Genomic DNA, 16,293 nt, shown 5'->3' on the forward strand with positions numbered 1-16,293 from the left:
TAGCCAGGACAGATGGTGTGTTCACAGTAATTCAAGTTGTTGTTGTTTTTAAGTGCCTCTAGGCTTTCTAAGGTTCACCAGAAAAATATTGTAACCTATCAAGAGGTTCTTGTATGAGGAAAACTTCACAGAGGTCCAGGTTGGTCAATCTGTGGCCTTCCAGATTGCCAAAGCTGGGCAAGCGCTTACAAGACTTTGAGAAGGAGGCAGGCAGGCTCTCCCTTGACCCCTGTACTCTGTGTGTGGAAATTGGTTGTGCTGCCCTAAATCTGCCTCTGCTTTAGGTAGCACTGGCTGGGGGAGAGAAGGAATTTATTTAACCTTCAAGTTCTAGCCCAGATAGTTTCAGTGTATGTCTTGAGCTGGGTTTGAAGTTGACCTCTCATGTTTTCTTGACCTGTCCTCTGTTATTGTAAGTAGGCAGTTTTGTAAGTAGGCAGCTGAGCATTAAACTGTACACACACTCCAGTTCTGTTAACTAGATGGACTGGACTACTCCTCTTCTGGTGGCTGCCACGTTAAATTCTTTCTGATTATTGTTATTTTATTATTAAAGATGCCCAGCAGAAGTTGGTGGGGAGAAATACCTCCAGTGGGGGGAGTAGGAGGGGAATGAGTAGTGTCACAGACCTGGCCTACTTACAGCAGCATTACCACCGTAAACCAGGATAATGTGGAGAAAGGTCAGGGTGGTGGGAGCACCAGATTGGCTTTTCCAGTACCACCCTACCCCAACCCACTGCTGCAAATCAAAGTACGCAGCAAGCCTGTTCTACCAAGGAGACTCCCTCTGTGATCAGAGCCCCCAATGAGTGGACAGTGGTGGGACCAAGTAACCGGAATGTGTTGGAAGGCAGTGGAACTAGCATGAGTGTCCAGGTTCTCCCCTCATGAAATAGGAGAGGAATGAATGCCTATGCAGGGCGTGAAAAGTGTGAAGATCTCACCAGGATTTCATCATTTCAGAGTGTATTGGCTAAACCTTGCAGAGGTTTCTTATCAATAACTAAGTTGTTTCAAATGTTTGCTTATACTATTTGTGGTAAGGATATTCGTGTTTTGTGTAGAGCCACCTTTCTACAAGGGTATTATGATAATGATGAACATATTCATGGCAAGTGAGTAATGACAGGATTGAAGCCTATGAAGGCCCACAACGCTGATCCCATGGTGAAGAGCAGCAGCTGCCTATCACCCTTTCTACAATCAACTAAATAGAAGGAGTGAGGCAGCAGGCCAACAGCACTATCAGTCCTGACGAAGGATGCCAATAGTCTTGCAGCAGTAGAATGAACATCTGGCCATACTCCATAGACTTTAGGGCATAGATCACCCTTCGGGGGAATATTTTATCGGAGACAACTGGTGCCTGGGTTCATAGCACAGGGGATTAAATATGTGCTGGTATCATTCTTCATTAATCTGCATTATATCATATTAATATGCGAGGGACCATCATGGTTATGAGACAAGGCCAGCTTGCCCATTCAGTGGAATCGAGTGATATATATTTTTCCGAACTCTACCACTTCAGATTGCAGGTAGTTGGGGAGGATTAAATGATTCAAAATTCCCTATGGGGGGTGGGAATGTTCTGTACATACAAAATTAGCATGTTAGGTAGAAACAAAAACTGAACTCCTTCCCCTCAGGTGGTGGTTTTAGGAAATGGGTGCATGATTTTATTATTTATTTCTTTACCACTTGATTGTAATAAAACCTCTAAGCAGTTTACAAGAAATATTTAAATTATCAATAACAATTAAAAACATTTTAAAATTATTGAAATCAACAGTAAAAATATTCAGACACATCAACATCTACATACCTCGATAGGCTTGCCTAAAGGAAAATGGTTTAAGCAGGCACTGGCAAGAGCTGAGCCAAGATACTTGCCTAATTTTGGAGGTTTCACCACTGGATCATGTTGCTGTGGTTCAGAGAAAGACAAGTGCTTATTTTGAATGCCACCTATTTGGGCCAAGCAACTGGTGACATGAAATACCAAACCCCATTCGCCACCTGAGAAGTGGGAGGTGGAGATGAGTGGATCTGTCAATTTTTATTTCTCTCTATTATTTTTATAATCTTAATCTCAGTTCTCTACATTTCCACATCAGTTTGCTTTTTTAAAAAAGTCCTCATACAAATTCACGAGTGTTGTTTACTATGAATTTCTCCTAAATATATTTTTGTCTAATATACACATTTTTGTAAAGCAATTTCCCTATTCTAATGCGTTTTTTGGTATCAGTGCAATTTTATGGACACTTTACCCCAGTATATGAATTTTTGTACACATTGTTTGACTGTGGAACAGCATTGCATAGTTCACAGAACTGCAAATTTCAAGGATGGCTGTGTTTATGTATTCTTTGGAAAATGCTAATTTGGTAGGTTCGCCTTTAAATGTCAACTGAATCAAATTTATCCCCCATCTCTAGTGAGAGGTGAATTGGGAGGAGGCAGTTATCACTGCCTTAAAGCATTCCAGCAATGGTGTCAACTGTGTGGGCAGCTGATGTGTTGAATGTGGCTATGAGATCAGACAAGTACCCCAAGTAGCATTGAGTGAACTTTCCTAGCTTGATTTGGAGGTGTCCCCCCCCAAATAAACCCCAGTTCCATTTCACACTCCTGATAATCAGTGGGGAAATGATGGGGTGTCTGTCAGCCTGTATGGTCTCACTGGAGGAATTCAGTCTTCAGCCCTCAAAGCACAAGGAATCTTGAAACATAGTCCCCCCCCCCCAAGTGAACATTACAAGCTGGACAATGTCACATTCTGAGCTGGATTATTACAGTTTGGCAAATCCGCTCCACTTCCCAGTGGGGAGGAGTTGTGGTGGACCACGTGGCCACCCACTCCCGTACAGGGATGAGGAACGAAGTCCCGCGTCACCCGGAGGTTCCCAGCCACGTCATTCGCCAGCCAGCCAATCTGCTGGCTGGGAGAGGTGCCGCCAGGCCCCATTTAAACTGAGGCGCGAGCCGGAGAGCTTCCTCTTGGCTCGCTTCCTCGATCTCTTCGCACAGTTCCTTGGCTTCACTCTGCGGACTCTTTTCTCAGCTTTCTGCTGCGGCATTGGTTGATCTTATGATGGGGGAGGGGAGGTGTGGCCATCACCTGCCCCTCCAAGCTTAAGGGTATTCCGTTAAAGGAATCCGGGGGTTTGGATCTGGTCCAAAGCCCGGGGCAGGGCTAGGGCCATGCCACGACCCCGTCGGGAACCCAGGGGGAGCTTGAGTCGGTTTGCATCAACGGGGCTCCTCCTACAGGTGGTTGACCCTTACTGGACTCCCTGCGTGACAGGCAGGAGTCAGATATAGTCTGGTCAATTCCAGTGCCTAAGCCAATACTGCTCACATTCTGTAGCCACTAAAGTTGTAGCCTAAATTTGCCCAATAACATTAACCTAATATCCGTGTCCTTGTGTCTTATTCATCAACGAGGGGGTGGTCTCGGGGTCTCGACCTGCAACACAATGGCTTTTCACATTTTTGGAGTTGTCACAGGGGGCATTTTAAAGCAGTAAACAGTGTGGTAAATTACATACTTTGGTATTTTACCCTGAAGTTATGTCAGTACAGAGCACTGGTATTTATAATGAGGCTACTCTACATTGCATGTCATTCATGATGTTAATAAAGGATTTATGCTAAAATTCACCTGTCCTTATTACTATATCCTGTATGTCAACCATTCATATCATCATTAATTAAACCAGTTATAAATTTAAACCATTACTGTAATAAACTTTATAGGCCTGCAGTCTTTTGGGATCCTCCCTTGTTTCTTTCTTGTCCATCTTTTAAATCTTTCCTTAATTAGCTATATCTAAAAGCCAGGGATACAGTTTTGATAACATCCAGTAATTCTAATAGCCTTATCTAGTAAAGTGACAATTTGATGACACCTTTTTCTGTTACTGCTAGTAGATAGGAGTTCTGATCTGCAGGATTTTCTGACATGCAGGTTAAGGCACACATGACGTGGTAGCCACTTGCCTGCACTGATGGTGTACCACTGCCTTGAGCAAATATGATTGTGTAAGAGGTGGTGGGATCCTCTGAGCACATTGGGTGTTAGTTTGTACATGGGATGTTGGCTGGGTCATGATTAAACTCCAAGTGGGGAAGTTCTGTGTTCAGTATCACTGAACATAGGTTTACTGCAATGGTAGGTCACCATCCATTCCAACTATGGTTGCCATCCATTCATAAATAAATGACCAGAGTTCCACCTTCTGGATTCTTTCCAGAGATTCAGAGGTCTGTACCTCTGAGGCCTCACCTCAGAGTTTTTAATTTAAAAATATGGTCATGATTTGTTAAGGCTTTGCACATGCCCACACATATATAGTACCTAGACCAACCAAGTAAGTGGGAAGTCTGGATAAATGCAGTCTTAGTTCAGTGCAAATAGAGAGTGAAACAGAATTTATGAAACGGGTAAATCATCTTATTTGTTTATGTATGCAGGCATTGAAGACCAAAGCCAGGCTGTACGCATGCAATGCAGGCCGAGTCCTTCAGGCCCACGGAGCTTTGGAGCTTCATCTGCATAACAAAAGACAGAGAGGATTCTAAAACCCTCCAATAACACTGTTAGTAGCTGGCAGGCAGCCAATCCATGCTGAGATAGGACCAGTGTTGTGATTCGCTAATTGCAGTATTAAGGCGACCTATCACAGGCGGTGTGTGTGTTTTGCCTGGGCTGGCTTAAGGTATATATATCCCAGGCAAGTGCCCCTGTTTGTCCTCCTCCTTCTTGTTGTTCCAATAAATCCTTTTTGAGCTGAATCTTGGTCTTGGGTCATGCCTGAACTCACCTACACTTCATTTTTTAGCTAACTTGCATTGCAAAACAAAGGAATCAATAATTTTGAAGTTAACTTTGATGCAGCCAAGACAACAGTGTGCAATTTAATGTACAGTGCTGTCTTTGGGGTTTTTTTGTTGTAATAAAATAAGCAGCACCTCATTAGTACAGAATTATCACCAGATTGTAAAAATAGGTTCCAGACATTTTATTTAAAAATTTAATGAATGTTCTTGAGCTATTTTCATAGTAAAATGCCAAACACCCCAAAACCTGGAACAATAAATTAGTAAATACCATTGCCTTGTCCAAAATAATCTCATTGCCCCCCACACCCAAGAAATTACTAGCCCCGGGCCTTCAAGAAGGATAAATGCTCAAATCTCAATAGTCCTCGTGGTATATTATAACTTTTCAGTTGACTTTTTTAAAAAAATGGCAGGCTTGTTTTAAAAAGCAGTGACGCAGTTCCTATAGCACCTTGTTTTCAGTGCAGTCTTTAGAATGTTGTGGTAGACGTGCCCTATTGAATTCAATGAAACTTACTCTCAGGTAAGTGGGGTTAGGATTGCAGCCAAAGGCTTCTTAGCAAACAGTGTGCATTTGTTGTTTGTCCAAAGAGGTTTCATCCCCCCACCATGTTTCACAATGAACTCAATGCACGCATAGATTTCATTATAGCTGCATGCCTTCTCCTGGGTTATTACCAACTTCCTATCATTCTGGCCTTTTTACATGCTTCTTTTTATTTCCTCAGTCATTTCACAGTCGAATCGTTCCTTTTGGTCAGGTGGCCTATAACATTAGTTTACTGTCTGAAACATCTCCAGCCTCAAAGCATAATGACTCAACAGCATTACGCATTCCTCCCCAGCCTCCTCTTAGAAGGACTAATAAATTCTCTTTTCCCAACAAGGCTATACCACCTCCCCTGCTTTCTATGTTATTTATTTTATTTTATTTTATTTTAAAAGAAGCTGCCCCTTTGATATTGAAATTCCAGCCTGATTCCAATTACATCATAACATATTTTCTTCTAAGTTATTATATATACCCCTCGTCCTAGCACCATCTCACTTTCTTCTTCGCCAAGCCTTTCATTTGTATGTTTGCACACTTTAATAACCTTCATGCTGCTATTTTGCCCTAAAATTAGTCTTAATCAATCCTGATTTCCCTCTTTTATCTTCATTGCCATCCAACGCTTTATATGTACTCCTTTCATCTCTGTTTGGTCAGCGTGCTTGCCCTGACGTCATACAAGAGTAGATTAAGCTAAACTCCTCCTCAGGACTTCAGTTGGGATGGAGAGAGCATTATTCTTGCTGAGTAGTAGCCTTTCTTCCATCTTGACTACCCCTCCTCCAAATCATGTTGTATAGCCCTATTGTACCATAACTGGCCAAACCACTACCTCTATTGCAGGTGTGTGTGGGGGGGTGGTACTCAGTGGACAACATAAGCTAAAGTAATAGGTGCAAGCCTTGAAGAGGAATTAGTTCTATGTTGCTGGGGATAGTAAATGGATGAATATCAATATTAAAAAATAAAACATAAATACTAGCATTAAACATAGTATTATCATTAGTAGTAGTAGTACCCTGAGGCTGATTAGTTGACTGACCTAGCAAGAATTATGAGGGACTGATAAAGAGCTCTGGAGGCTTTCAGGCCTGATATTTCCAAGTCCTAAACCATTGGGTAAGTAGCCAATCAATACATATTAGTGCTTGCAGATGCGTAACATTATAAATTTGGTGCTGGTCTTTTCTTTGACAACATCCCAAGAATTGTTTGTCAACCCAACTCACGGTATACTCATCAGACTACCATTCTGATAACTTTGTCTGCATAACTTTATATGCATTCAGTGTATTAGGCTCAAGAGCAATGGGTAGTGGGGATGGCACCACAGATTTGACCACCTGGCATCAGTATCACTGCCACATACTTGGCTGGTGATGGAGCAGGGCAGCACTGAGGAAGGACATCTTGGACACACCAGCAAAGAGAATCTGGTGCTTCTGCCTGAATTGGCCTGACTTCACCTTTTACCTCCGCACTAGTTGCTCGTGAATAGCCTACATGGTTTGATGACATATTAAAGCTCCCTGTATCTAATTTAGCCTATATCTACACCCACTCTTAAGTACTTTTATATCCGAGCAAATTCTATTCAGGTCAAACTCTATTCACTGGTGACTCAAAAGGATTTCAGTGTAATTATCTCTCACCTAAAAAATTAGGCTGGCACTAGAGAAAGACGTGTCCCACTCCATTGTGAGGATTCATGTGTTGGTACAACCAGTGCTTTATTTAAGATGATAAAAATATGAGGTGCCAGTACTCGTATATTGAGAAAAGTGCAGCAAAGAAGAAGTGCTGGTACTCTGTACCAGGGAGTACTTTCACACAAAAAAGCTATGGGTGCCAAACATCTTGGCATCTTCAAGTCACTGGTTTTAGTTTTTAACCTCCTTGGGGTTCATTTCATTGCCTAGCAAAAATGTCTCCTGTGTCCAAAAAGTTGACTTGTACCACTATTTCATTAGAAGTCTGCTCATATCAGAAATTGTGGGAATGAGTTATATTCACTCTTGATTCATAAAAAAATATCCATCCATTTTATGACTCTGATTCACCAATAACCTTGACAGCTGAACCAGTGTTCCATGACAACAAGCAGACCATTGATAAATAGCAACAAAACTATTAGAGGTTGAATTTATGAGATGAGTAATAGGGATGCTAAATTATAGGCTTACTGTTTGACAAACTACAGCTTGACATATATTTGCAAATGCATGTGTATGCATCTCAAAGAGAGAAAAACTTTTCTAACCTCATGACCCCTTGGCACATTGTACAGAAACCATCCAACTGCTTTCCATGGGATTGTGTTTTACAGTTCACCCCCCCTCCTCCCAGTTCATAATTTCAGGACTAAAGAATTTTCTAAGAATAGTTAAAACGAGGCTTTGGTTTATATTTGTTTTTGAAATAATGACCAAAACGTATCATAAGGGGGGGGGGGGGGGAGAGAGATTGTAACCAGTATCAGCATTTTGAACTTAGCCAGTGCAATTCTTTCAGCAACAGCATAGCATGATGGTGATATCCTGCCCCAGTGAGCAGTAGAGCTGCTGCATTTTGCACTAGCTGCAAGGTCAAGGGCAGTCTCAGGACAGCTCCATATAAAGCACATTGCAATAATTCAGTCTGGTGGTTAGCAGTGCATGGACAACTATTTCAGTGGTCAGGATATCCCAGTCCAGAAATGGCCAAATTTGTTTTACCAGCCAAAGCTAGTAAAAGCTTCTCCTAACCACTGAGGTCACCTGGGCCTCTAGTGACAGAGATTAATCTAGGAACATCCCCAGACTGTGAACCTGCTCTTTCAGTGGGAGTATGACCTTTTCCAAAGCCGGCAATTGCCCAATTATCTAGATTCTGCAACCACTCACCTATGGCACCTCTGTCTTGCCAAGATTAAGACTCAGTTTGTTGGCCCTCATCCAGCCTACCACTGAGTCCAGGCTCTAGTCCAGGCCTTGAACAGCCTCTCCTGATTTAGATGTTACAAAGAAATGGAGCTGGGTAGTATCAGCATACTGATACCTTGCCCCAAACCTCCTAATGATGACTCTCAATAGCTTCATATAGAGTTAAATAGCATTGGGAATAAGATGGTACCCTATTGTATCCCGTTTTCCTCCACCAAAGTTGGTGGAGTTTGGGGGGAAATGACACATCACGCTCATGAACTGGGGGTTAGCCACTCCTAGTGTAAATAATTAGTATGTATAATTAGAATCAGCTATAGATCAGATAATTTGTATTGCCTTTGGACAATGAGCCTGACAAAAAATAAATTTTGGTCCATTTCAAATGTATATTCTACAATTTTCAGATACAAAATAAAACTTATATTACTTCCCCTTTCTCTCAAGCATTATTTGTTATATTGCTGTGAGTGTTTACTTGATCAGCTGTAGAAAGCATGTTGTAGAGCTGCAAAGGTACAGAAGGGGGTGACTAAAATGATGAGACTGAACAATATATTTTTTTCCTTTAAAAAAATATGCTCACAAATGGAAGGAAATTGAGTCATTTTGTTTTGCACACATCCTGCCCACATGCTATCTGGGGTAGAGTAAAATGATGCCTACTGTGATGTAGGAATAGAAGAACCCTATCTGAATGGGAATATAAGACCAGTTCAGAGACTCCAGTGTGTTTGTAGAGGGTCTTGAGGTCTGCCCAGTTCAAGCTTTGCTGAAGTTGGCCTAACATCAAAGTCCATGAGCAGCTCCTGATGTGCACAAAGTAGAACCTCACAAGAATTTTGATTTGGATTAGAACTTGGGGAATCAGCCAAGCTGCAGGTCCTGAGCCAAATTGGATGTATTCAGAGGACCTTGGGCCTTGGACAAGCTGGGTGCACACAGACACAGACCACTGTGAGTCATGTTGGAGGAGCCCAGGGCCCCCTGGGTGTCAGGGGGCAGGGCATCAGGCAGGAAGGAGAGCTTTAAAACTTTAAAACTCTCTATAACTTTAAAACTCTTAATAAATATCATTTAAAAAAAAAAGGAGAGCCAGGTAGGGTGGAAAACTGCAGGAAAAGCTCCAAGACATACCTGACTTGCAGCTGCATGTTCCCAGGAGAAGGCGGGCTACAGCTCTCTTTCCTGCCTGAAACCTGTTGAGTAGAGACACCCCTATAGGGTGTGGGTGCTGCTTTTCAAGAGGCTGTCCTGCAGGAAGGATCCAGTCCTGCACAGTGCTGGTTCATTCCCAGACTCTTAAAAAACCCTATTTTAACTTTCTGGTTAATATAGGGTTTAAAAATCCCCACCCCTAAATTGTTTTGTGGAAGGATCTGGGGTGGAATGGGTGGCACTGGGTCAATCTCCCTGATGCCACAGGATGCCACAGGATCCCACAGGATAGACTGAAGTGGGGCTCTTTGCTGAACCCTGTTAGAAATATGAGGCCATGAGATTAGTTGAACTTTCAAGACTTTGAATATTTCTACCTCTTTAAGGTAAAAAAGTAAAGGTAAAGGATCCCTGGATGGTTAAGTCCAGTCAAAGGCATCTATAGGGTGTGACGCTCATCTCACTTCAGGCCGAGGGAGCCGGCGTCTGTCCACAGACAGCTTTCCGGGTCATGTGGCCAGCATGACTAAACTGCTACTGGCACAGAGGACTGTGATGAGCGCCAGAGTGCACAGAAATGTCGTTTGCCTTCCCACCACAGCACTCCCTATTTATCTACTTGCGCTGGTATGCTTTTGAACTGCTAGGTTGGCAGGAGCTGGGACAGAGCAACAGAAGGTCACCTGTCATGGGGATTCTAACTGCCAACCTTCTGATCAGCAAGCCCAAGAGGCTCAGTGGTTTAGACCACAGTGCCACCCGCGTCCCTGACACCTCTTTAAACATTCCATTAATTATGTTACAAATATTTTTCATGTATCCACACTGCAAATAGCCGTAATCATAGAATCATAGAATCATAGAGTTGGAAGAGACCACAAGGGCCATCGAGTCCAACCCACTGCCAAGCAGGAAACACCATCAGAGCACTCCTGACATATGGTTGTCAAGCCTCTGCTTAAAGACCTCCAAAGAAGGAGACTCCACCACACTCCTTGGCAGCAAATTCCACTGTCGAACAGCTCTTACTGTCAGGAAGTTCTTCCGAATGTTTAGGTGGAATCTTCTTTCTTGTAGTTTGGATCCATTGCTCCGTGTCCGCTTCTCTGGAGCAGCAGAAAACAACCTTTCTCCCTCCTCTATGTGACATCCTTTTATATATTTGAACATGGCTATCATATCACCCCTTAACCTCCTCTTCTCCAGGCTAAACATGCCCAGCTCCCTTAGCCGTTCCTCATAAGGCATCGTTTCCAGGCCTTTGACCATTTTGGTTGCCCTCCTCTGGACACGTTCCAGTTTGTCAGTGTCCTTCTTGAACTGTGGTGCCCAGAACTGGACACAGTACTCCAGGTGAGGTCTGACCAGAGCAGAATACAGTGGCACTATTACTTCCCTTGATCTAGATGCTATACTCCTATTGATGCAGCCCAGAATTGCATTGGCTTTTTTAGCTGCCACGTCACACTGTTGGCTCATGTCAAGTTTGTGGTCAACCAAGACTCCTAGATCCTTTTCACATATACTGCTCTCAAGCCAGGTGTCACCCATCTTGTATTTGTGCCTCTCATTTTTTTTTGCCCAAGTGCAATACTTTACATTTCTCCCTGTTAAAATTCATCTTGTTTGTTTTGGCCCAGTTCTCTAATCTGTCAAGGTCGTTTTGAAGTGTGATCCTGTCCCCTGGGGTGTTAGCCACCCCTCCCAGTTTGGTGTCATCTGCAAATTTGATCAGGATGCCCTTGAGTCCATCATCCAAGTCGTTGATAAAGATGTTGAATAAGACCGGGCCCAAGACAGAACCCTGTGGCACCCCACTAGTCACTCTTCTCCAGGATGAAGAGGAACCATTGATGAGCACCCTTTGGGTTCAGTCAGTCAGCCAGTTCCAAATCCACTGAGTGGTAGCATAGTCAAGACCGCATTTTACCAGCTTCTTTACAAGAATATCATGGGGCACCTTGTCAAATGCCTTGCTGAAATCAAGGTAGGCTACATCCACTGCGTTCCCTTCATCTACCAGGCTTGTAATTCTGTCAAAAAACGAGATCAGGTTAGTCTGACATGACTTATTTTTCAGAAATCCATGCTAACTATTGGTGATCACAGCATTCCTTTCTAGGTGCTCACAGACTGTAATCCACTGCCTTGTTTCAACTTGCTAACCTAACTGGCAAAGCAAAGCAACTAACAAATTTAATTAAGTTTAGAGTGAAATGGTGTGCATAAGGAATACACAGAAAAAAATCTTGGTGTGTGACTTTAATTATTTTGGTAGCAGCTAATTATTATTCACATGCATTCTGCATACTCCTGTAATATGTACACCAGATAGCATAACCATATTGTTCTGATTACCACATTGTGGAATTTCAGCATCTACTTTGTTACAACAGATAAATATGCTGCATAAACCTAAGCCATTTTAAATTGAGGGATTGTAAAGTATCCGTTATATTGGTTTCGTGCTTTGTGCAGCATTGTGGCAGATCAAGCGAGTTCACAATTTAAGATGCACGTTGGTTGTACTGTAACTTCTTCAGTAGTGCAGATCTTCACATTTGTTTCCATGTCCTTCATATTTGCAATGGTGAGTTGCCAAGAAGATGCCTTGCCAAAATGCTTTTTTTAAAAAAAGAAGAAGCAAAAAGCTTAAGTTAGTCATATGCTACCATCCAAAACAATCACAATTGGAGCCAATTTAGTGCACATAAGTTACCTTGGAAGGATTAATTTCTGCTGTTGAGCCTCATAATATGTGTAACCAACAGGGAGCTGTCTGGAGACAGGGATTTTTGCAAATCTTTCAGCTAGATCAATGAGCCAAATGCAAAATCTGGTAACCAGGGGCATCATGTAGATTTGTCATGCTCCCTAGGGGAGCTGGGGTCCAGCAACCAATGAGTGGATTACACTGATCCACAAATGCAGTTTTTCATCTGTGACAGATATAATATAAATGCTATTATTCATATTGCATAACTGGGAGAGAACCACCGACAATGACTATTGTTTATGCAAAAATTAAAAAGAGAGAATGTAGAATTTTGCAACAGGTGACAACAGACTTTTCAGAAAACAGAGTTCATTACATAGTCACATCCAAGCAATGCTTGTCACTGGGAGATTTTGTTAACACCCATTTGACCGAGATGCATAATCTTGTGGAAAGTGAGATACAGTACAGCTGTACATTGCCAGCAATACGTTTGGTTCCAGCGAACACAGTCTATGCCTATCTGTTAGGTATACAGACAAGGAATGAAAGGAGACTCAGTCCTGTGAGTATGCCACCAGTAGAGACTGGATCTATCCAATCTCTGCATCAACTCCTTGATACAGTCAATCTAAGGTGGAGTGCCATGACTTGTATCAACATCGTGTTAAGCAGATTTCGCCTTGAGCAGCAGAATGGCCTCTCCCTTTCTTTCGCCTGTATGCCCCTACATCTATTCTGGGGGTTCTTTCAGTCCTCTGGAACAGAAATGGGGACCCAAAATTTATCAAAAAACATTTCCCCCCAGAAAACTCCCCTGAGATCTTCATCTCCTCACCTTACTCTTTTTTTTTGGGGGGGGGGGGAGACCACTATGAAGAATTTTATTTATTGACCACCTATTTTGTGGTGGCTACTATTTTCCCCTACACTCTGTTGACAATGCTCCCTAACTCCTCTAGGTACTTTGCATTGTAGTTAATGCAAAATGGTGGCCATGATTCCAACACAGTTGATTCTGCTGTTGCAGGGCGAAACCCTTTTACAGGGAAAGAAGGGAACAGACAAAGTTGACACATGTAACTGGTAGTGCAATTTTTACATCAGCTCTTTTTATTTCAGGGAATTAGCAAACTGCTATACACCTTTTCTTATCCCCTGGGTGGATATAGTCTAGTCCAGAACAGAGTAGATTAGCATATATTTAGATTAGCATATATTTACTCAAGATTAAGGTTGATTCAGGCTTTAAAAATATATGTATCCAGATTTTTGGTAGCAATTGAAATGAAATGGTGTGGAGGGGTTCATCTGTGTTTTGCGCTCTTTAGCTCCAATAGCTAAAACCAAATAAACACAAAAGATCCAGCTGTTTAGAACTGCTAATATACTAGTCCACATAATTTTTCTTTTTTTCCCCCATGAAAACAAAACAAAAGAGTTGTGCAATGTATTTTCAATCATTTCTTCCTCTCTTGATGTTCTCCTCTCATTAACTGTAGTGCCTACAAAAGCTCCATGGCAAAGAAGAGAAAAGCTGAAGAGCAGATTTTGGGTGTTCCAGTCAACAAAAGGAAGTCTTTGTTAATGAAACCCCGTCACTACAGTCCAAGTGTAGAAGGCAAAGGGGAAAATGAGGACAAGACTGACCTGCAAGACAACAGCAATGATCTCAAAGCAGGTATCAAAGATTAGTGGCTCCAGATGAATGTAAAAAGCATCTAAGTGTTGGTGCTGACCTTCAAAGCCCTAAATGACCTTGACCCTGTATGCCTGAAAGAGCAACTCCACCCCCATCATTCAGCCCAGATGCTGAGGTCCACCTCCAGGGGCCTTCTGGTGGTACCTCAGTGCAAGGGGGGGGGAGTGGAATTTGCTGCCAAGGAGTGTGGTGGAGTCTCCTTCTTTGGAGGTCTTTAAGCAGAGGCTTGACAACCATATGTCAGGAGTGCTCTGATGGTGTTTCCTGCTTGGCAGGGCGTTGGACTCGATGGCCCTTGTGGTCTCTTCCAACTCTATGATTCTATGATTCTAAGAAGTGAAGCTACAGGGAACCAGGCAGGGGGCCTTCTTAGTAGTGGCACCCACCCTGTGGAGCATCCTCGCATCAGATGTCAAGGAGATGAGTAACTATAAAACCTTTAGAAGACATTTGAAGGCAGCCCCTGGATGGGGAAGCTTTTTAATGTTTAATGTATATGTTGTTAGCTGCCCAGAGTAGCTACATTCAGATGGACAGGATATAAATAATGAAATTATTATTATTATTATTTATTATTATTAAGCTAATGCTCCTGAGAGAACAAAGGGTAGAATAATCTCACTGGGCACTAGCAATAAAAGGCAGATCATTTGGACAAAATGTGAATAATGAGACTGAGAAATAAATAGAAATATGGTTTGTAGCCAATTAAGTCCTACTCAGAGTAGACCCACTGAAATTAGTGAAAGTTAGTCATGTCCATGAACTTCAATGGGTCTACTCTGAGTAGGCCTAGCACTGATCTGAACTTGTGACCCTTTAGATGTTGTTGGTCTTTTAACTCCCATCAGTCCCAGCCAGCATAAGCAATGATAACCAAAGGTATCAAGTCAGATTTTAATCCCTTTTTCTTAAAATCTGGGTCAGCATTAGTTTTAAGTGATAATATCCATATCAGTTTCAGGTTGTATTAGCTCTCCACTGCCTAAAAGGATTATTGATGCTAATGTGCACACTACTGTATGGAAAGAAAGAAATTGGGGGGGGCACACGCCCAATTTGCTCATGGGCATTACTTTTGCGGAGAGGAAAAAATCATAGCAGAGAGCAGGAGGACAGAAGGGCAAACTCCACTCTTGAACCTTAATAAATACGGAAGAACAAGCTGGAAAGCTGTGGCAAGAGCAAATTGCATAGGCACCACAGTTGAAATTAATTATACAATACTGTGCTGAAAACACAAATGAAGAAAGGTGAACGTTTGGCACAGCCAATCCACAGAAGGCTTATGAATAAGAATGGAGGAAATCCATCCACACTTACAGTCCACTAGCTTTTTGAAAAACGCACACGCTCAGGAGATCTGCCACTATTATAACCATACCGGGGGGCGGTGGAGAGAAGCAGCTTCTTTCTCTGCATTATTTAATGTTGCTTGTTTCCCAACATTTAACACAAGCAGTTAATATGTGAGTAATATTAATATTTTGTCTAGGCTCGCAATACTTCTATATGTCAAGTCAATCAATCTTGATGACTGGATTCAAGAAAATTCTCTAATATACATGCATATATATATATATATTCAAATCTGCCCCCTAGAAAAGTTACTTTTTGGCCTGTTCATTTGGGGTTGAGATCACCTGATCACGTTGCTCGGAATCATGCTTCCAGTTATTCATCTTAATGTCTAATACAGACAAATGGGATTGTGCCTCCTGGCTGGTGTCACACACCTAGCTCAGTGGTGGAGCTTCATGCTCCAGCACTGGGGGGCGTCCTGGGGGCATGGCGCACATCCTGGGGGGCAGCCGGGGGGGCATCCGCGATGGCACCCCACTGGGGTCGCACTGCCCCACACTCCTCTTCCTCTGCCAGTGGACATCTATATATTGGGTAAAAATCTCGAGCGGGTACTGACTGTTTTTGTTGCAGAAAAAAACAATCTATTCTGGTGGAACTTCTAAAAAATAACAACAGAAATAAAGTTGCCTCAGAGTGGCGCAAGCCATGCACCAACAAAATGAGTGCATGGTAAAACATTTCAAGAAAAGGGCCACATCTTCCGGTCTAGGGCCCAAGAAAACCTCCAAGAAATAACTAATAAATATTTTCCTTTAATGTATAACTAACAGTTGAACCAAACAATTATGTAAACTGGAAATGACCCAAAATGCTAACAGTTTGGCAGCCGTAAAGTGAAATGCATTGTGGTGGCACATGTGCATTTGTGTCTCCTCCTCCTTTCCACAATAATCTGCACTTAATAGGAATATTTTAAACTATGTAGCTAAGCAACAGAGGTAATTGTTGCTTTCTAGAGCTTTTGTTAGGCACTCCACCATAGCCCAAATATGCATAATTAGGTATAATGTCTATAAATCATTATTGT

General features: G+C 42.3%; 1 protein-coding gene across 12 annotated transcripts in view; it reads left to right on the forward strand.

Moving 5' to 3' along the window:
• The window catches only part of ST18 (ST18 C2H2C-type zinc finger transcription factor), a 187,366-nt gene that overhangs the window by 120,030 nt on the left and 51,043 nt on the right, over positions 1 to 16,293 (forward strand). For all 12 annotated transcript variants that reach the window (XR_013988529.1, XR_013988530.1, XR_013988531.1 and 9 more), the window contains one exon: positions 13,702 to 13,880. Coding sequence is in view for 9 of the 12 variants with exons in the window: in XM_081013297.1 (XP_080869423.1) it covers positions 13,702 to 13,880 (179 nt within the window). In the remaining 3 variants the exon portion in view is untranslated. The remainder of the gene's footprint in view (positions 1 to 13,701; positions 13,881 to 16,293) is intronic.

This window comes from Podarcis pityusensis (genome assembly GCF_964106645.2).
Source record: "Podarcis pityusensis genome assembly, chromosome: 7".
Lineage (NCBI taxonomy): Eukaryota > Metazoa > Chordata > Lepidosauria > Squamata > Lacertidae > Podarcis > Podarcis pityusensis.